Source organism: Aythya fuligula, chromosome 4, assembly GCF_009819795.1.
Source record: "Aythya fuligula isolate bAytFul2 chromosome 4, bAytFul2.pri, whole genome shotgun sequence".
In the NCBI taxonomy this organism is placed as follows: domain Eukaryota; kingdom Metazoa; phylum Chordata; class Aves; order Anseriformes; family Anatidae; genus Aythya; species Aythya fuligula.
The window spans coordinates 2,910,637-2,932,497 of NC_045562.1; the positions used below are offsets into that span (position 1 = coordinate 2,910,637).

A 21,861-nucleotide genomic window follows, 5' to 3' on the forward strand; every position below is an offset into this window, starting at 1 on the left:
GTTTTACTCTTCAACTCTGGCTTGAATCCTAGATAGGGCTTCCAGATTAATTACCTGTTATGTTTATGAATGTCATCAAGTTACTTTATTTAGCATCACCACTGGTAAACCAACCTTAAAGCTGCTGGAACAGCTGTTAACTTGCAGTATTTATCCATGGCAACTGAAATGTTGCATGCTTTATTTAAGAAGAGATCTGTGATGATTTGTAACCAATAAACTAAAGAAAATTGTTCGAGTGAAGATAATACCTTTGAATGACTTAAATATGAGAGAAAATGGCATAGTATTAGTAGCTCATATACTGGTAAAACAGAAAAAACATCTATGTAGATGCATTTCATGTTTATAAATTAATTCAGAAATTCTTTACCATGGAGGTAGCTTGTGAGTTGAAATGGGGAATGATTTCCTAAGAACATACATTCTGCTTGCCAGATTCTGATCTTTCATCCTGTAAGGGTAATTTTGCTGAAACTAAGAATTGGCAAAGGCACCGTTACGGTGACATCTAAATGGGAATTTGGGTGGATTTTTTCCTAGGAATTTTTCATTGCTACTAACGCAGGTGAGAGGGGAATCAGCACTGTAGATGATGGGTTGTCCCAGGTCACAACTGTTGATAAGTGAGACTAAAATATTAGCTTTATTCTTAGGGAAGAACAGGATATTTAGATATTGGCAACCTGGAACCCTGTTGACACTGAGAGCAGAGCACTGCTACACAGTGAGTGGAAAAGCTCTTCTTAATTCTTTAGATAACTGTTTTGACAAGTGGGAATTAAGTTATTTTTTCTGTAGTTGTAAAAATAGTTCTAAATGAGAGATCGGCTGTTTCATGACAGAAAAGGAAGTTTATGGTGTATCTGTCAATGTGACAGTAGACTGATACAGAGGCTTTCTTGCACAGAGGGTAGAAGAAGTTGGTCTGCCTGTATACCATGCTTCTGCAGGGCATGTTATGTTAGCAGCATGACTGTTCAAATGTGAACTACCAGTGCTGGCAGTGCCAACTGCACAGAACCTTGAAGATGGGAGGAATGAATAGGAAAATCACACACTTATATAACCTGCAAAGCTGTCAGTAACACGTCATGAGACTTGTATTCCATCTGCAGTGTATATCCCAAGAAAATCCATTATGTACCCAACATTTTCAGATTTGAATTACAGCTGCCTCACATTTCCTGCTTCATTAGGTAGTTAATAGTGCTAAAACCACTGTTAATGTTTAAATGTAGATGTTCATACTAATTTTGTTACCAAATTTAGGTAACACTCTAGGTGTGGTGTATTAATAGCATAGTATATATCATCACGTCTTAAGAAAGCAGACAATCTGGCATTTATTCTGTTCATTCTGTGACTTCAGAAACATGCACGCTTCTTATCCACTTTGTTCTGCAAAATAAACTTCTCCAAAATCACTATAAAAAGGTGCAGATAGAATTCAATTTAAGGAGTACAGTAGCAGTCAGATTAAACAACTATCTGCTGCTTTGCTATGAGGCAGGAAAAGTATTAGGTGGAAATTATTCTGGTAAAGCTACGTGATGGAAACGTAATGGTATTGCTACAGCTGGTACTTAGCCTACCAGCTGTTTTGTTTAAATCATTTACAGGTAAGAAATTCAGAGCTTGCCAAAGTCCTAGAAGGCAAAATAGCAGAAATTAACCTCGTATCTGAACATGCACCAGACTTGCTTATATTTTTTCCTTCTTAAGCTTCAAAATAACTTTGTCCCAATAACCATCATATTTAACTTAGTTAAATAACTAACTTCAGTGACCAAACAAATTGTAAAGTCCCTGTAACCTTACCTGTCCTCAAGTAAGTTTTTAAAATGTCAGGTTCTGGTGTAATATGATTTTATAAATGGCCATGATAGTCTGTGTTTTCTGTAGCTTTCCATTTAGTAGGAATCTGCAGTCCTGTGTCCTGAGAAAGTTCAGGGATTGGAGAGATTATTGTCTACCAAAAATAGGATTAATTCAAGAAAAGTAAAAAGAACTTAAGTAAGTGCTGAGAGAAGGCATCAGTAACATGATTGGGGTAAAAACTGCTCATGTGACTAACAGAAGACACATTTGAGTTAAAATAATTTTGAAATGGAATTTTCTTGGGGTAGCTCTAATGATCTGTTTTAGAATACTGGGAACATAAATAAAAAAAGAACTATTGGGGTGTGTACATTTGGCAGATTTACACTCATCAGAAAAAAAGATTGGAAAGTAGTGTCTATAAACATCTGTATTCATGTCATAATGCATAACTTTCACTAGCAGTGAACAACAGTAAAAAATCAGTGGAAGTTAGTACTACCCTGGTGTTAATACTGCTCTGCAGGTGTTTGGGGTGAATAACATGGGAAGTACAGAAAGAATGATACAGGCTCAAGCAGTTATGATTTTTAAATGCCATCACAGGAGTATTCAGGTCAGTGGCTTTTTTCAAAGGCAAATTTGAGAATGTAAAAGGAAAAAGTTATATGGTGAACTCAGAGTAGAAGACAGGACTGGGGACATCAAAGGCATGTGCAATTTCTTTATGACAAAAGTGTCTGGAAAATGAGGAGGGCTTCAAAGTTTACCTGGATGAATCATACCTGACCTTTGTTTCATGACAACACAGTGGTAAGAAGGTGGGAGCTAAAATAGACTACAGTGTTATCTCCGTGTATTATGGAATTGAATTCACTCTGTGTTTGTTGCAAAGCAGCAATTATTATAATTGCACACATATCATTAAAAAAATAGAAAAATATTGATTTCTTAGCTGCTCAAACTCCATAGATTTTAATCGGCTGTCACAGACATCAGAAAGATGTGAGGTAAATGTGGTGTGATGAGGAAGGATTATCATGTAATTAAAAGAAAGTCCCGGAAAGTAAAACATCTAATAGCTGCTTGGAGTATTCAGGAATATAATTTTAAAGATAACATAGTTTTTCTATGAGTAAAATAGCCAAATACCATATTTCATAGAATTATTGTTCAGGAATTATTACCACAACACATCTCATAGCTTTTAAAACTTACTTAAATATTTAAAAGGAATAAGACAGAGAATTGAGGATTATTATTGATTTTCCATTGTAAAAAAAAAAATAAATAAAAATCTGATTGTATTAGGGTAATTAGTTAGAAGTATAATTTAAATTAAAAAATTCACAGTGTCAAAGCTTATTACTGTTTCAGTTATCAAGACTTCAAATGTTATTTATTGAGTTGGGAGCCAGATTCCATGATTAATTTAACATGTTGTGAAACTGTAGTGCACTATCTTGTAACTGCACTTGATACAGCTTTGTTCTGAGACTGTAGATGGTTTGTCAATAAAAATAAACATTTCCAACATATGACACAGTGCAAGTATTAGAGAGCATCTTTAGAAATAATTAACTACACATAAATAAAAGGAAGCTACTTACTGCATATAAGGTTTAAATAGTCAATACATTTATTTTGTTTGATTTTTTTTTTTTTTGTCTGTGTAAACTAGAAAAATGATTTGTGGGGATGATTTTTCAGAATTTTGCCTCCATGCCTAATGAGTTAAATTTTCATTAGGCAAATAGTAGGCTTGAAGGGTTTTCAGAAGGCAGAAGACAGTCAGTAGCCTTAAAAACCCTTCCAAACCATCTATGGTTCAATCAGAGTGAATCATTACAATCAACCGGCACTAGGAATGAGGTGTTACTCACAAGATGACAACTCAAATATCATATTCAAAATCAAAGTTTAAGGTATTTTAGACTACAAGAGGTTGGCTGAGGTATAAACTCTGATCTTACATGCACTAAATTTTGATAGAGTTGTTGAAAAATAAGGCCCCTGAAGCATGCTTGTCATTGAAGGATCTAGGTGTTTTTCATGTACATTTAAGATTCAATCTGTCATTTGTCACACATTTGCTTTTTTTTCTTCACAGAAATTTAGTTTCTTGGATTATTTGTGGAATAAATTATAAGAGAAATTATCAGCAGAGAATTCTCAAGCGTTGGTGTGAATAGAATGATTCTGTACAACATTTGGTGACACTTGTTGTGTTCTTCTCTGCTTCTATGGTAGCAGTGCACGATGTAAAGTTGAGTGATATATCTGCTACATCCATATAACCAGAGTTCATTATACAACACAGAGAAAATCTGTAGTCTCTTCCACTGTTTTTTTTTCCCCCTCCAAATTTTGCTCATCTTCAGAGTATAGAAATAGTATTAGTGGCTGTATGCTTTTCATCTGATTGCTGTTTGCTGGTACCATATTGTGATAAGAAATTAAGGTAGGTCCTCCCATATTGTGTTATTCAGTTTCAGAAAGCCAATGTCACCTTGGTAAGGACTGTTCTGTATTAAAATGGTAGCATAATGGGTAGGATTTGTCACCTCAGGTTTGGACTTCCACTGTGTAGTTATCTATATTTGAGCTAGTTGTCTAGGCTCCCTTTATAGTCAATGCAAATAGGTCAGATGAGTCACACTTACCTTAGACATCTATTTTAGGGTGAAATGGATTGTGCCCTGAAAGTGCTTTTTTCTTCCCATTGACTATAAGGGAGGGGAGTTGAGAGAACAAAATTGCTTGTCTGTATTTCTACTTGTCTGAAATGTTGTGAGGTTAATGCAATATGATGTGTACAAAGATATGCAGCTAAGAGTACAGAGTTGAAAAGTTTGAATGATTTTATCCTTGAGAAACAACATGTGGGCAAGAAGCAGAATCATTTTAATCATCATCAAGTTCACATGCTTATTTATAAACCAGCTACCTCATTCTTTTGAAAAGGTACTTGCCTCCTTCACAGAGATTTCATCGCTATCAGTTTTAAAGAAAACATTTAGTAAGGAGCATGCAGTTCCCTGATTTGGGTGTTAATGGAAAGATGGGGGTGATTGGTCTTTGCTATGGATTTCACAGGCCCTCTTGAAGGTGCTGTCTGCACTGTGTTCATTTGATGAGAAGCTGTCTTCTGAAAGATCAAAAATATAGCTTTATTTTTATGCTTTGCCTATATAATGGCTGTTCCTAGGGTTATTTTGTGTTAAAAGAAATATGCCAAGGAACAACAAAACCTGAGTATTCGTGTAAAATCAGTGGGGGTTAATTGATAACCATACCAATACTGTAATTAGGTAGTCAATCATGTAGAGTATTAATGAAAGTAGAAAGAAACTCCATTATCTTAATGAAGCATAAAGACTTGAAAAAAAATATTTTTTCAGAACAAACATACTGGTGTTAGTTTTGAACAATTAAATGGGTAAAATGCTCATCAGTTACCAAGGTTTCTTTTCCGTGTTTCACCAAACATGTAGTTTCTGGTATATGTATTTTGAAGACTTCATTTGCACATATCTACAGCTCACTGCTATTCTACACCTTCTCTCCACAATTAAAATACCAAAAATATTTGTCATTCATGTGTGATTCTTGGAGAGTGAATTTACTGACATTGTTTGGGGCTATGGGAAGGGAAAAAAGCCCCATACTTGTCTTCAAGAATAAGGTCTTGCTTTTGGTTTTTAAACTTTTTTGTTCTGTGGTACTTTATTTCACAAGCTAGGGGATTGCACCCTGTAGGATTAAGGCATTTATAGTGTTATTAAGGCATTTACAGTGTTAGATGCTTTTTGAATAAATGTTTTTTATACTTATTGTGTGTTCTTTAGATATTGGTGTTAATGGTGTTCTTTAATTATGACAGATTATCCCTACCCTGTTGTTGAGAGAGAGAAAAAAATAGTTAAATATGCCTAGAGGTTCATAACCCATTTAAAGTCAAATTATGTACAACAGCACTGCTGCAGAAATAATTTTAGTCAATGTTAGAATATGTTCTCTTCTGTTCTTTTCCTATTATTTGATCTTTTTATAACTGTTCTTCATAATATTTTTGTTTGAACTGCCTTTGTATTAGTCATGTACCTACTCACTTGCCAAAGCAGGGGTCATGCTTTTTTTTTTGAACCATTAATACCTTATGACTTTCACACACTTTCCCTCCAGGGGTAAAGGTTATATTTAGAGAGTAGGTCCAAGATCTTTTCTTTAATGGATTTACTTCACCCATATTCTGAGCAAAGGATGTAAAAGCTACCAACCTTTCCACAGAAGTTTGCCATTTTATGCTAGCTTTCTGGTACACTATCTGCATTTTTTTTCGTGATTAGTTTTTAGGGAAATGGCTCTGCACCTTCTGACTTCTTTTAATAACATGTTTCCTCACACCTTGGTTATTTTAAAAACATTGAATTTGGTTTTGCTAAGGAATCTTTCACTTACAGAGATTGTGTAGTTTTATGTCATAGAAAACCATTGGCAGACACTATAGAACTCTTACATAACATATGGCCCTTGCACTCTGAACATGTGATGATAATTAAGCACTTTTCCTTAAAAAGCACCATTTAAAACCATGATCATTGCACCTGAACTAAAGGATTATTTTTGTGGCTTAGGAAATGCAACACTGGACTGGTGATTTCATTATGCTTACAGAATACTTCCTTTCATTGGGTGCTTTGATGCAGTTCACTGACAGCATGGATGAGCTTATATCTTTGCATCTAGTAAGTGAGTTTGACCCAAAGCATATCACTCTGTGGAAATAGCCATTTGAAAACTACCCTGTAGTAACTATGCTTACATCTAGTTCGTTTCAGATTTAATTTTGCCCCTTTTGTTTAGTGCTAGCAAATATTACGGTCTTATCCTGTAAACAAAGTCAATGCTACCTGAGATATAACAAATAGGGGATTCTTTAATTAAAATCTGAACATGAAGAAAAAGTTGTAGGACTCTGTGGAACTGTAACACACACAGCTTATAATGCCAGCGAAGCTATGCCGTTTGGTTTGGTCTGAGTATCTCATCGCACTGAGAGAGCATACTGATCTCTGACCTGCTCTAACCTAAGTTGAGGTACTTTAATTAGGGAATTTGTACTGCACATTAAAAAGTATAGTAGCATCAAAACACCACTGTACATCAAACAACGTAGTTCTCCTAGACTTCTGAACAAGCTAAGTTTATTAGATTTTAAAGAATAATAATCAAATGAAAACAGTGATCGTGGGTGACAGTTACTTGGCAGATGGGAGCTGGCCAGATGCCCATTCCCCGCTGCCTTGTTTGTTCACTTGTCCTTGAGTAGTTTGTAGCATGTTTAGATGGGAAAAAAATGGAGGTTTGAAAAAGCATACATTACACAGAGTCCATCAATTTTATAAGGAAAATTTGGTAATTTTCTTCCCACTTTAATAGGTGGTAATTATTTCTGTCCTACCAATATCCATTTCTTCTCCCTTCATCTCCAGTGCCCTGCAGTTTCTTCCCTTGCACTAAGAAAAAAAGCATTTGATTTGCTTCACATGTTCACCAAGCAACAGCTGAATTTTCTTCCTCCTCCTCTCTTCATGGTTTCCAGTCTCCTTCCAATTTTCTGCTAGTAGGTAGTCCAGTTCTCCCCATTTCCCTGCCCTTCCTGTCTCTCTCTTCTTTCCTCCCAGGCAAAACTTCAGCTTCCTAAACATATTTATAGGCTAAAATACATTTGCTCTGTATTTGTACTGTCTCTCTCTGCCCACTCACATACCTACGCAAAAAGTATAAAATTTCATATTGCCTTCTTCTTGGCCATCTTTTTCTTGTAATGTTCATTCTTGCTTTCAGATGAGAAATGCTGAGAATGAGGGGGATTTTGCACAGAGGGTAAATCCTTTCGGAACTCCAGTTTTTGAATTGCATTGCCCCTTTGGCTTTTAGTCACTTTCTGCCTATGAGATTGCATAGCGTACCACTGAGTAAGAAGAAATCTGATTTTCTTGGGCTGCTTATATACAAGTGTAATCGTCTATGTGTTACTGAAAGGAAAGTGTAGCATAGTTGCTTTCACATAGACTTTCATGTGGTGGTTGGAATTTTGTAGAAAGCTTGAGAGAAGTGTTGGAAGGCAAATGACTTGGCAGCATTGTTCTGCTTCTGACAGTCCCCATTGTGAACTGCAAAGTTTTCCACAAGTACTGGAAGAACTGACGCTAGTGCTGGAGTTGGTCGGTGGTTGATTTGAGCCAGTGATGCTGCCTTTAATCTCATTTACGTATTTTGCCAGCGTGTAGAGCTTCCTGTTGGATGTTCTTCATACTCCATGGACTAAGCTCTGCTAACTGTTAGTACTGCCCAGAGAAACTGTGCTGGAACCTATTCTGTAATATTAGGTGGCTCCTATAAGAAAACCTCATGAAAATGTATTCCACTGCAATTGAATTTTGGGAGAAACAACAGAATAAAAGCAATTTGGCAATATGGTTCCATTTTTCCTTTCTTGGGTTGATGTTGAATTAAATCTTGTAATTCAGTACATCGAATATATGTTTTAAAATACAGTTTGATTGACCCAAAATATTTTTAAATGTATGTTTGCAAAGATTTCTCTGCACATTCAGATTGAAATCAAGTCTCAAAATCTCAAAAAGTCACAGCAAGGAACTTATGTCATTCACAGAGTCATAGAACCTTTAAGGTTGCATTCCCATGGCTTTAACTCTTACTACCAAAGGCACAAGCAGGTGCTAGTGAATGAAGTTATGTAACTAAATCGAGTTGTTGCACACCATTCATTTGAAAATAATGATAATAAGCAAATAATTAATCAGCCTCTCAGTTTATTTCACAGAATGCTATCTATATATTCAGATGTTCCCTGTCGTTTGCTGTTCCCTGTCAGAGCATGTGTCACATGCAAATTAACTGGGGACTTCTCATGATTGCACTTGGAAAAGAAATGATTGAGGTTAGTCAAAAAGGAAATATTGCCAATTGTCACTAGCCAGGTGAAGTGAAATCACAAGATGGCCATCTGGTTTTGTCTCTTGCATGTGGAAATTACAGTACCTTTACAACCACTTTCATTGCTCACACTGGTCTAACAGTTACACAATAACACGATCTCAGGATTCTGTAGCAGCTCATCAGAAATTTTACCTCATTTTCCACTATCTGATTTAATAATGTGTGATTTTCTAATCTCTGATTGGAATGTGTTACCAGGTTATTTAATCAGATCCTTCAGTTGAGTTACATGCATATGAGATGTAGCATGTAAAACTTGTGATTCCCCCCTGCATGCAGTCTGCATGTTCTGGCTTTCATTTTTTCATTTTTCAGCCTCTCTGAACACTGCACCATTGTTTCTTAGCCAACCATCCTACCACTTGGCTTGTGCTGACAATGCAACACAAGGTCCACAGTTTCTTCTGTGTTGTTTGAGTGTAAGATGGTAGAGCCATTGCTGATCTACAGTCAAAAAGATCTCGTTATTAAAATTCTTTGTTGTTTCTACAATATTTGTGAAAAAATAATGTGATTTGTACACTAAATATGCTTACCCAGCATGCTCTCTGGTAATCAAAAACTACTAACAAAAACTCTTACTGGACTTTTATATCCAGTTATTCCCCATTACTTCATTCCTTTCTGGCTTCCTTTTGATGCTTTCTATCTGAAAGCATTAGGTGTGCGCCTAGATGCAGAATGGCAGAGCATAAAAGGAATTACGAGGGTCCAACACCATGGTGCCAGTTCTTGCAGTACAGCACTGGAGGTTTATATTCTGGCTATGCTCCCCCACATTTTCTTTTTGAAGAAGAACGAGAACTGCCTCAGCACTTAGGACTTGACAAGTGTGTGTGTGAATTGTCTAATCCATGTGTAGGAGTGTGCAGGACAATTAAAGCTATTGCTTATATGAGATCTACTAAAGCCTGGTTGCCAACATTTTAATTTTCTTTTTATTTCAAGCTTAGTCTTCCAAATTGATTTTCTAGGTTTAATGAATAGTTGAACATATGTTAAATCCTTGAAAATGTACCAGTAAAATCTCTCTCCCTTACCTCCTTAGCATTAAACTCATAAAAATCTGTATTGAGAGCAGTGCCACTCTGGTTGAACTTTATCATTGTAAGGTTGAAGTTTTCAAATTACAAATGTACAGTACGAAAATATAAACCTTATTTCCTAGGAAAAATAAAATGCAAATTTTAAGTCAGTTTTCAAAGTGAAGTCAGTGAAGTTTTCCATCTTCTGAAAGTCTCTGTACTTAGCCCTCATAAAGTAACTGGTGCTACCAATGATGATACCACGTGCAGGATTCAGGATTTTTTTTTTTTTTACTTTGCACTGTTGTAGTGTAAGTCGTATCAAAATTAGCAAATGACCTGTGGTCTTTTCTTGACTGATGGATCAAGGAGAAACTGTTTCACATACTTTTGACTTTGAAATCGAGGCATTTGCAAACTGTTGGAAGTTTGAATATTCTTACTGGAAAAATATGAATTCTGCTTGTTGTTAATAATGTTTTATTCTTCTGTTCCTATTTAGCTTTTATTAGTATTAGTTAGCAGTTATACTGTAATAGCTCCAAATGATTTGATTGAGGTTTGTTGTAATGTAAATGTTACACATTTTGCAAGCAAAAGATAGTCACAGTCACAGAAGTCTGGAGTTGAGAGACACTGTATTGTAATTAGACTTGCGTGGGTGTGTAGGCATTATATGTAATCCATGAGCTTTGCACCAGGGGATCTTGATTATAGGCTTAGGGCCTGAATTCCTCTTTGGCCAAATGTGTATGTTTAAGCAAAGTGAACACCAGGTGTTACAAAGATTTCTGAAAATCAGCATTATATGCTTACCAGCTAAAGGCCCCATCTGCAAGTAAAACATTAGACCATCACTTGTAAAACAATCATCCAAAGAAAAGAGCTGGAGATTTGGGTTTGGTTTGGTTTGGTTTTTTAAACAGAAGATCCTTCAGTGACAGAAAGAAGATTAAATCCATAGATTAAATCCATGGCAGGAAAGGGGACTGATCTTGACTGTTTAATTTCTTTGTGAATACTGAAGGCAAAATAACGTATCATAGTAATATAACATAGTGTCCTTTGATCATAGACAAGGAAGAGAAAAGACAGTTGTACCAGCTGAAGAATGACAGTACCTTTATTACAGCTGTTGTTCTGACAGCTTTTCAGCTGTCACCTTCCACTTTACTTTCCATTTTAATAGTTGTGTTTGTATCTCTCTCTAGCTCGTAAGCAGGAGATTATCAAGGTTACCGAGCAGTTGATTGAAGCTATCAACAATGGGGACTTTGAAGCTTACACGTAAGTGTTCTCATTTTGGAGAGACCGAGGAGAGTGGATGTACATTTCAAAATGTATATGTAAATAAGCAAATGCAAGTGTGTATGTTTGTATTTATGTATTGCTGGAGATTATTCTCAAATACCCTCAGGAAACATAGGAGTTGTTCGTTGCCACCTTGTCTTAGCTTTACACTAGCCTGGATGCCAGTTTCAGAGGAGGTGCTAGTGTAAATCTGAGGTACTGCTGTGCTGAGACAGGATCATCATACTGACATAAAACATGCAGTAGCCTATCTTGGTATATGAAAGTAAAGTCACGTTTTTGGTATCCAATCCAGAAAACACAGTGGAAACCTATTTTAACAGAAAAATTGCAGTGTTTGTAGAGACTGATAGTAGCTAGAATCCCATGTGTACTTTAAGGCATGAAAGATCATGTGGGATTCAGGCTCTACCAGTCTCTACTGAGCACTGTGCATTTCTGTGCAAGAATTTGATGAGGGAAAGGTGACTGGCTTTCTTGGCTTTTCTGTGCAAAGACACAATTTCATCACTGCTTCTCCACTCCTGCTAACTCAAAGAAGAAGCAGAGGAAAACACTTCTCATCATTGCATTGGGTCTCCTTTGTTTCTCTGGGTGGATTCTGCCGTGTTGAAGCACAAGCCACACAGGTCAATAGGGACGTTGCTCTTCCCATTTAAAGATTTGCCAACACTTTGGTGTGATCACACTAAAACCTGTGTTGTACAAATGTCAAGTAGAAACTTATTTTGAATTCTTGTCTAAGTTTTATTAGATTAAAAACATTTAAAATCTTACCTAAACAATGGTGTGAGACATGAAAAATATTTTTTGGATTGCACAGAGGCAGTTTCCAGAGTCACAAGTGAAAACTTGTGATACAGCATCATAGGATTGCCTTTGTGGCTATCTTTGGCAATCTTTCTTTTAGTCAAATGGTGACTGATGTGAAATCTAGTAGCCCTGAAGTGAGCTTGCCAAATTTTCTGATTTAGATGAAACCAGAACTCCGTTAATGCTCCCTATTTAAATTATGTTCTTTTCCAATATAATGTCATAGGTAAGTAAGTTTCCAATTGGAATAAAGGAGACATTTAGAAAGTTCAGTCCAGCATTGTGCTACATGACTGCATGTGTTTATTACAGAATTTCCTCTTTTCCACAGAAAAATCTGCGATCCAGGCCTTACGTCTTTTGAACCTGAAGCTTTGGGTAATCTAGTAGAAGGGATGGACTTCCACCGTTTTTACTTTGAAAATGGTAAACATTCCTCTTTCATCTCTGTATATCTTCATCTGTTCCTTGTGAATGTATTTTTCCAGTCTAAGCAGCATTTTTGTTTAGGAGTTGATTGATTGCAGGGGAAGGAGTTCATTTTTTTCATTTTTTCTTTTGGAGTTTGGATATGTATGATTTTTTTGTTTGTTTCTGCTGCACTCATTCATATGTCATGTAGCACCTTGGAAAGTGGAAGAAAATTTCAGGTATTTGGAGAGAGAAAATTAAGGTGTATAAAATAAATATGTAATAAAATAGTAACATAAATTAAGTAATTCTTATTTTTTTTTTCCATTACAAAAAAGAGTACATCATGCTAAGCTGCAAGTATACTTAAAAGGAAAATCACTAAATTGTGATTAGAGAGTGAGTGCAAGTAAAAATCAACACTTACAGTGAGTTTATAATGACTGCTACTATGTGCTGTTTTGGGGAAGATGTTGCTCAGTCTGTACTGCTGAGGATCTGATCAGCAGACCATCTGAATGAGACAGGGCGCCTTGTGTGGCCACGCACACTGAAATACCTGGTGGCAGCTTGCATCTCATACCAGAGTCTCCAAACACTTGTATAGAACATGTCACCTGGAGGGTGGTTGTGCTGAAATATGACCAGGAACCCAATTGGGCATTTTCAATAAAGATTGCAGATTAGAAATGGGACATATCAAATTACTCAGTTGTTATTGTAAGCAGGTTTTAAAAAGGTATTTAAAAAGGTAGCAGTTATTGCTACAAGCATTAAGAAACTAATTATTGAGGTTCTTCCAACAAACTTACTGCCAGATCAAAGAGAAGGAAGTTATAGTATAGTATATCAATCACTATAAAATGCTGCTATTTAAGGTCAAATAATTCTGCATGGATGGTTACGGAAACTTGTCTGGCCCCTACTTGGATAAATAAAACATACTCTGAAACATTTGATGTTTTCTCATACAGAAAAGAGGAGAGCATACATTATGCTGTGACTGTGCCCATTTCTACAAATGTGTTTGAGCTAGCTGTCAGTAATGATTAACAGTAAACAGAAATTATTGCCTTGTACCTGCTAAGCTTGATGGTTTGATTTTGTATGATGGAGTGAGATGCGTTATTCTGGCTTACGTAGAGAAAATTTAATTTGTCCTGTTTGTGTGTTGTGTATATTTGTTTCCTAGCATTATCCAAAAGTAATAAGCCAATCCACACCATTATCCTCAATCCTCATGTCCACCTTGTGGGTGACGATGCTGCTTGCATTGCGTACATACGGCTCACGCAGTACATGGATGGAAGTGGGATGCCAAAGACAATGCAGTCAGAGGAAACACGGGTCTGGCACCGTCGTGATGGGAAATGGCAGAATGTTCACTTTCACCGTTCAGGGTCACCAACAGTACCCATCAAGTAAGAAACAATTCAGACCACAAGCTTAAATTATGTTTATCAGACCAGATAGTCTAATAGCTGCTTTTGGCCTTAAAACTATGAAACTGTCCTCTTGATAGTGGAATTTTTTGTGGTTATTTATGCAGTGTGTATTATATTCAGCAGTATGCCTGTAGTATTTGTGCAAATATTTTTTTAAAAATAATGCTTTGTTGTTGTTATTTTCAACTGTGATGCCCACTGATCCAGCTCTGTCCCTGAGCTGAGAGGTTGAAGACAAAAATGATTTAATACAGATAAGGCCTGACACAAGTCGCACAAAATAGGACTGTAAAACTTGAAATAGGATTTTAGGAAAACCTGGACTGAAAAAAAATGATAGGATACATAGAGGTGTTAGAGCTGACAGGAAAATTTCAAGGAAAAACAATGTCTGTTTTCTGAAAAACTGAAATTTGAATAACATTTTTCTGTGATTCCCAACCACCTCTATTCACTCAGGCCTAGCTATATTCTTTGGAAGTTGATTTTGAGCCAGCTTATGTATTTCCTTTGTAAATTAAGTCGCACAAGTACCTATCGCTGTCTTACCTCTTTTCCTATGCTCCCTTTGCTTGACTGCTGAACAGTCATTATCTGATAGTCTAAACCTGTGTGGGTAAGCCTGAAATCTCTCTTGTCGTCATTTATCTGTTTTCTTTCATTCGGACATCTCTGATTGCCCTCTTATACCCTCAGAGTCATGCTGCAACTCAGTGAGCACAAAGCTGAATTCCTTGCGCCAGATTTCAGCAGAGTAAATTACAGCACGCTCACAGTTGCAGTAATGAAATAGAGAGTCATGGTGTCTTCAAGAGGTTCTGCTCAAGTTCTTTTCCTTTTTTCTGCTTTCAGTCTTCACTAATCTACCCTGTCTCTTGGAGCCCAAGCTTGTTGACTTCTTTAAGTAGACACACTTATATTAGACCATTTCTCAATTAGGTAGCACTGACATAGGTATTAGCTTGCTTAGGTGCAAGCCTTCTGTATAAGATGTAATTACATTTATATGGGGTGTCTTAATGTGGATAATGGCTGAATTTGCCAGTGTGGATGATAAGAGCTTAGATTTCAACTTTCTAACCTCAGTTTGTCCCATAACTTACTTCTTGCAACATAATCCTCCTAAATGAAATCATATTCAATTAAGTAAGGAACACAAAATCATAGACTATCCCAAGTTGGAATGGACCCACAATGATCATTGAGTCCAACTTATGGCTCCACACAGGACTACCTAAATATGATAGAACAAAGTATTAAACTTCATTGAGGATGAAATGTGTATGTATATATATATTTATATATGCACACACACACATATATATATATTTAGGAAAAATGTAATTTGGTTACCTAGCAATAGCTATTGTATTTTATTTAAAAATGAGAAACCAATGAGAGCAGGAACCTTGTCATCCTATTTTTCACATCCCAGCTGCACTGCCAGTGTTTATAATATTGATAGAGTAGTTATGTTTTCCTGAAATGAAGTATTACAGATTTTTTTTATGTTTTTATAATGGACCTTTTTCTCAGTGAATCTGACCTGGATATATGTAGAGCCAGAAAGCGTAAGTTAAATGGGTTCACCTTTTCTGGTGCACCCTGCACGGTAGTGTCTATCTGTCTACAGTAAGTCTGTAAGTGACTGATAGGAATTGGACTAGGGTATTATTTAATCTCCAAGATTAAAGAGAGTATTTGGAAGGTGGGGGAGGTATTTTTTTATTTTTTTTTTTATCTTTCTTAACCTAAACATATTGATAAGAGATAACCATTAAGAGAAGGAACAAGGTAACTTACCACACTTAGACACCAAAACAAGAGGGCAACAAAATAGCCATCATATTGCAATTTTCGTGGAAGATTATGGAATTTGCTTAACAATTCCTTAACAATAATATTTCTAATAATACTTTATGGAGCTACACTTCACATCTGCATATACTGCAGTGTGTCCTGTTTGAGTTAGAGTGTTTTAACAGGAGCCTCAGTACTTGTTCATGTAACATGTAGCATGTATGATGGGCTGCTGCATCTTGTGACATGTACTGCTCCTGCAAGCACTCACCAAAGTTTGTTTCTCTGCAATATAAAGGGCATGTGCAGTGCATCTGGCTGCTGCAGAGTCTGCAAAATGCAAATCTCATGGGAATACGGTTGCCCATACAGATCTGAGATACTCCTCACAGAAGCTGTGACAGTATTTCAGACTCAAGTACTGCCTGTACTTTATAGCTCATGCTGGCCAAGAATAAGGATTTCTGGGACTGCTAAGGATGCAAGGGGTTGGAAAAGAAGCTGAGACATGATCTTTTTGAGCCTGCACAGTTGTGTCTATGTCTGTGGGTGTTCTGAACCTGTTCTGAGGGTCAGACAGGAAATTTTAGTATTATGAGAATATATCCAAAATGAAAAGGCCACAAAAGAAGAGTAATGGCTCAACACCGTAGGGCATGACTAAGGCTTAAGGAGAGATGCTCTGAGATTGTAGTATAGCCTTAGAAAGATCCTATGTAGTGCTGGCAGCAATATCTTATAAATCCTTTACCTAACTCCCATCTTAAATTCAGAGAGGTGTTTGTTGTTTGTTTTTGTTTTTTTTTTTCTCAACTTGCTAATTATTACTGTCCTAAAATACCATTTCTCTGCTGGTTACTTTCCAGCCTGAAATTTTAGTCATACGCAATGTATTCCTGATTATTCTAATGTCATCATTGTTCTCCTACACTGGGTGGATAGATATGCAGACGAGATATTTTATATAAAGGATGACTAGATCACTTCTCACCTGCTATTTTCATAGGGTAAATAAACAATAATGCCTTGGTTAGCTTTGATTGATAGGATCTCCATTTTCCTAGCTACCTTGATAGCTCTCCAACATGTCTTTTCTGGTCTGAGGTTTGGCTTTTCACTAGCTTGAGTCCTGAAATACTGCATATAATTGTGGTCAGGGCTTTTATTTAACTTCACTATTTCTCTCTTTACCCTGCTGAGAGTGCCACGCCTGCTGTCTTCTGGCATGATTTTGCACTTTTGTTGTTTACATCATATTAGTAGATGTGCCAGTCTTCTAAGACAGCCATGAATTTATCTGCAACTGGTATTTCCAACCAATGACTATATAGAAACTTTTCCTGAGCATTTAGCTTTGTACTTCCTGTTATTACATGTACTGTTTCTGAATTACCCAGACCTTAAGCTCATTTGGTTCTTCTCATACAAGACTCCTGTTTTCCTCAATATTTATAATGCCTTCCACCTATATGTAAATGTATTATTACATGAGGTCAGTCCTGTTGCTTTTGCTTTGTTGTTGACAAAGATTACTGAATCTCCTCAGCTCCCCTTTCAGCTATCATTTTTCTTTTAGTTGTTTTACTTTGTATTCTTTCTTTAATCCCCATCTTCTCAAGTTTATCTGGTAGATTCCCACATAGCATCATGTCAGAACTTGCCATCCTGACTGTCTTGTCGACTGTCTTGAACTTCACATTTACTTTTACCCGTTACACCAGCAGCTCTGTTTTGGAAAACTATGTAAGAAATTTAATTACAATATTGTTCCAGATGATCTGTCCTTTCTTTTCTTGCATTTGAAATTTATGCAGTCTACAACTATTTAATTATTACCAATACACAGTAGTTAATAATGGCACTTCTGTCATAAAAAAATGTTACGCACAATTTCCAGTCAAGAATTTCAAATCTAATAAACTTGCAAAGGCAATTACAGCACTGATCTGCTTTTGCAAACATAGTATCCTAGATTATGTCAAATCAGTTGCTCTGTGGACAGTAGCTTACTTGTTTTCAGAACTACAGTAATAAGTACATAAATCTAAGGACCGTACTGAGCTCTCTGGTAGCTGTAGCTATATGGAGATATTTCTTGTAGCAGATAATTGACTTGGAGAAGAATCTGAGCACAAAAGTATATTTAGTTTATATATAAATTCTATTTTTTGCTGTGAGACAGTCCAAACAAGTTTGGGTTTCTGTCTTGCCCATTGTTTTTCTCTGTTTGAGTGATCCGACTGGTGGTAGGAAATCTTTCTTTGTATTCAGTGTTCTTAAGAATTTGTGCTAGCATGTGTCTGCAGAACTGCCTGCATAACAAAGAGCAAACCTGCAAAGACAGTCAAAGAGCTGTTGGGCCTGAAACTGACTCCTAAACCTAAATTCAAACCTGTGATTCCCAGGCCTATATTTACTCACTTTATCACACATTGCACTTTCATATAAGTTAAATACCAAACAGCAAGAAACTTGAGTAAAGAGTTTGTTCTGTGTTTGTACAGTGCCTAGCACAGCGGGATCCCAATCATGACTTCAGCCCCTAGATGCTACGGTAATACAAACTATATTATAAGCTCAATTAGTTAACTACTTTCTTACACGTTCCTGAACTTTCTTTTTTTCTTTACATGTGGCTTTAGCATGTCTTGCATGTAAATGACATCTGATTCTTCTTTGTTACTCGGTTCAATTTTTGTGTGAGAATCTCACTCTGTGGCCATGACTGTAACGTACATGCTAAGGAAGTAAGTTTAACTGGAACAGAGATTCATATTTGAATTTTGCCCTTGCTCCTTTGAGAAGCTGATTAATTTCTACTTTGGCACCATCTCTGGCATGTTGTAAAGATTGAAATGTCTGTAAAGTGGTTTGAAAAATAAAAGAATGCTTTGCTTGAGCATTTGGGCTTTTTTCCCCCTTTTTTCCTTTGGTTTTCTTCGCAGTATTGTATTAAATGATCTGTAGAAGGATTTTTTTTTAATAGTATTGGTTAACACTTGAGCATGTATTGTTAACTGGTGGTGATGTTACTGTAGTAATGGCAATCTTTTTTTTTTTTTTTTTCTCCTTCCTCCTAGCTAAAAATATCAGCGGTGCCGCTCTTGCATTATCTGTACCCAACGCACCTGGTTGATTACCATCTTGGCCATCCTGTTCTCTTCATGCATGTTTCTGAGTGCATGAAGTTGTGAAGGTTCTTCATGTAACACATTTGTGATGCACCATTTTGCTGTGTATTCCATCTGTACACTGTTAACATTTCAATGAAGGTGATGTTCCATGCAAATAGAAAATAGCAAGGCATAAAAGACAAAAAAAAAAAGTTGATGTACAGCAGTAGATACAGGATACATTTGTCATCTTTTCTTCATTTATGCCAAGTTTTGACAGACAACTTTAAAAGCTATCCTGTTTATAAAAAAGAAAAGAAACAAAAAATACATTTTACCCTCTTTTTTTTTAAGAACTGTTTTTTGACTCCTCCTTTTCCCCGAGTCCCTGGATTTTGCTTTCGTTCTGGTAGGAATGGTTAGGATTTCCGCTGGCAGCTCTGTTACTGTAAAACAGATTTTTATTACAGCATGTAGATGGACGAAATCACTGATAAATGTGGAAGTGATAATATCTTGGCTCTGTCCCAGCTGAAGCCTTCTTAGTTTATTAGTCTATGTAAACTGGAAAAATCTCATCATTTGCTGGCTTGGCCACTTCAGAATTAACTGTCGATGTTCTGGCTAGTCAGCAGAAGTGTTTTTTTTCTTTTGAAATCTTTACCTTTGCTTTCTTACTATGCTAAATGAAAATTTATATTAGATAATTAAGCAGAATTAAAAATTGTAAGGAACTAAGTGATGATTGAGAGGCAGGTTTTGAGGATTAAAATGAAAGCATAAAGAAAAATAGATTTTTATCACTTTTAGGATATATTGTAAATTTATTAAGGAGTCTTTAAAACATTTTAAAATTTTGTTTAAGCTATAGACCACTTCAGTGGTTAATATACTCTAGAAGTATTAGGCCTTAAAAGCTTAGTATGAAGAGTTTATTTACTTTCCAACGTTGCTGTTGCTTCTCTGGAAATGTATTATGACTACACCAGTTTTCTAGTAACTGTAATGCTTTTACCACAGATTTGTTTCTCCTTCCTCTTCCCCCTCAATCTGCTCTTTGTTTATTAAAATCATCAGACAGCGTACAGTATCAAGGACAACAATCTCTGCAGCATTACCAGCTTGTTTTGGCTCTTTATCCCTGGCTGCAAATGTCTGTACACTCTGAAGGGAATGCTCTCAATGTCAGTTCAGAACACAAACTTTGTGACAGGGACTATTTTCGCTTCCTTTACGTGGCTGTGAAGTACATCCTTACAAGCATTTAGATTTGTTCCCTTCCATTTTTAATAGAAAAATGCAGGGATTGGTTATCTCTTTCTCATTTGTTTTATTACCAACAGGGCTAACTGTTTTCTGCAGCGCTGTATAGTGCATGGTATCTCAATCAATGTTCTTTTTAGCAGTGGAAAATTTACAACTCGACAGCCTGAAGTTTATAAGATGGGAAAGCTTCCTAATTTGTATAATTTCACCTTTCTGTGTTGGTTACTGATCAAAAGCAGTTCTTAAACATTTTGATGTTGTTACTAGTGGATGTATGGTAGATGGATTTAAGCTTCTCTGATAATTATTACGTGATTTTAAACAATATATATTTAAAATAAGCATCTACAATAAATGTGTTGAGCCATATTAACCTGCCAATGGGATCTGTGAAAAAAAAAGTAATGGCCTCATTTTTTTCTCATTAATTTCTTTTTTTCTTTTTTTTTCCTTTTTTTTTTTTTTTTTTTTTTTTTTTGGTGAAGCGGCTATAAGTGGCATAACTGTATTTAAAATTAACAAATTAGTTGTAGGGTGGTTTTTTTTATACTTCTAACATAGCATGTGGTGTTGGCGTATTACCGTAGATCAAGTTTGTCTTCCACACCAAGATGGAAATTGTGATTTGTTCTCTCTACCACAATTGAATTATACACTTCTCTTCTGTCATTTGGAACACTGCAGTTTACCATGGGACACAGTGTACATATTTCTTGCCATAATGGTAAATGATTGATATATTTAAGGATTAATAAATTTGTGATTTCTGCTGACATTGTGCTTGTGTGTTAATTTCAGAATTAATTGTGGTTTTGCACTGGAAAATGTGGAGCATCTGTTTAAATTAAGAAGTCAGAAACACAGATACAGTCCTTACAAGCCAGATTTGCAATTTGAAAATACAAATGTTTGCTCTCATGATTTGTCTTTTGATTAGTTCTTAACTTCCTCTTCTGAGGGCCCAGTTATACACTGTTTACTTAGTACTTTGTTGATAGATTTTGCATGTACCTTGTGTTTGTAGGTCTGTATTTAGAAGTATTTTGGGTAGTTGCACATTTCTGTAGCTTTCTTACTGTTTTGTATACTCACTGTGTAACACAAGATCCCATAAAAGAGAAGTTATTGTATGCCTACAGTTGCAGACCTTAAAATGCAGTAAATACCATAAATAATTAGGGTTTCAAATAATGTGTTAGTTTAAAAGCTTTCATATATTTCCATATCAGCCTGTTGTGATTTTTAGTCTCCTTAAACCTATCATGAGTCACAACTGAGAACAGCCCTTTTCTACCAGCAGAAAAGAGAGACAGAAGGGGTGGAGGAGAGGACACAACTTCCAGCTTCCCTGGGTTGTGAAACACAGAGCTGGATCATTTTTCTGGCTCTGTGCCTAGGGTAGCATAGTTGTGAGCCAGCCCTGTGGCAGTGGCTTTAATGTGACAGTCATCCAGGAGTAGTGCTTGTCGAAGGAGCAGGAGAGTATTCCAGTGTAGGGGAAATTCCAGTGCTTCCCTTTTGGAGGCATTTTGCTATGTATCTGTAAAAATAAATAAATAAAGTTATAGGAGACCTCAGAGGTTTGGAACATTTCGGTAAACCTCAGAGGAAGTAAAAGTGGTTTAGGCTGGGTGATTTTATATTTTTTTTTCATATCAGTTCTACCTACTTTGTCTACTTTTTTTTTTTTTTCCACTAAATGCTGTTCCAGAAATCAGACTGACTTCCATTTTAACTGTGTGCCTGCACTAAGCTGTTTGATAGCAGTGGATTCACTACTAATTTCAGGTATGTAGATAAGAAGAAGTGTGTAAAGCATAATAACTA

At 36.2% G+C, this 21,861-nt stretch overlaps 1 protein-coding gene across 13 annotated transcripts in view; it reads left to right on the top strand.

Annotated features, from left to right (window-relative positions):
- The window catches only part of CAMK2D (calcium/calmodulin dependent protein kinase II delta), a 166,573-nt gene extending 146,107 nt beyond the window's left edge, over positions 1–20,466 (top strand). For 10 of the 13 annotated variants that reach the window (XM_032187187.1, XM_032187188.1, XM_032187199.1 and 7 more), the window contains 5 exons: positions 11,087–11,162; positions 12,331–12,425; positions 13,603–13,831; positions 18,160–18,209; positions 18,736–20,466. In XM_032187187.1, the coding sequence (XP_032043078.1) occupies positions 11,087–11,162; positions 12,331–12,425; positions 13,603–13,831; positions 18,160–18,166 (407 nt within the window). In that variant the 3' untranslated portion in view covers positions 18,167–18,209; positions 18,736–20,466. Of the gene's footprint in view, positions 1–11,086; positions 11,163–12,330; positions 12,426–13,602; positions 13,836–18,159; positions 18,210–18,735 lie in introns of those variants that run through there. The other 3 variants (XM_032187198.1, XM_032187200.1, XM_032187189.1) reach the window with 2 other exon arrangements.
- The last annotated feature ends 1,395 nt before the right edge of the window (positions 20,467–21,861 follow it).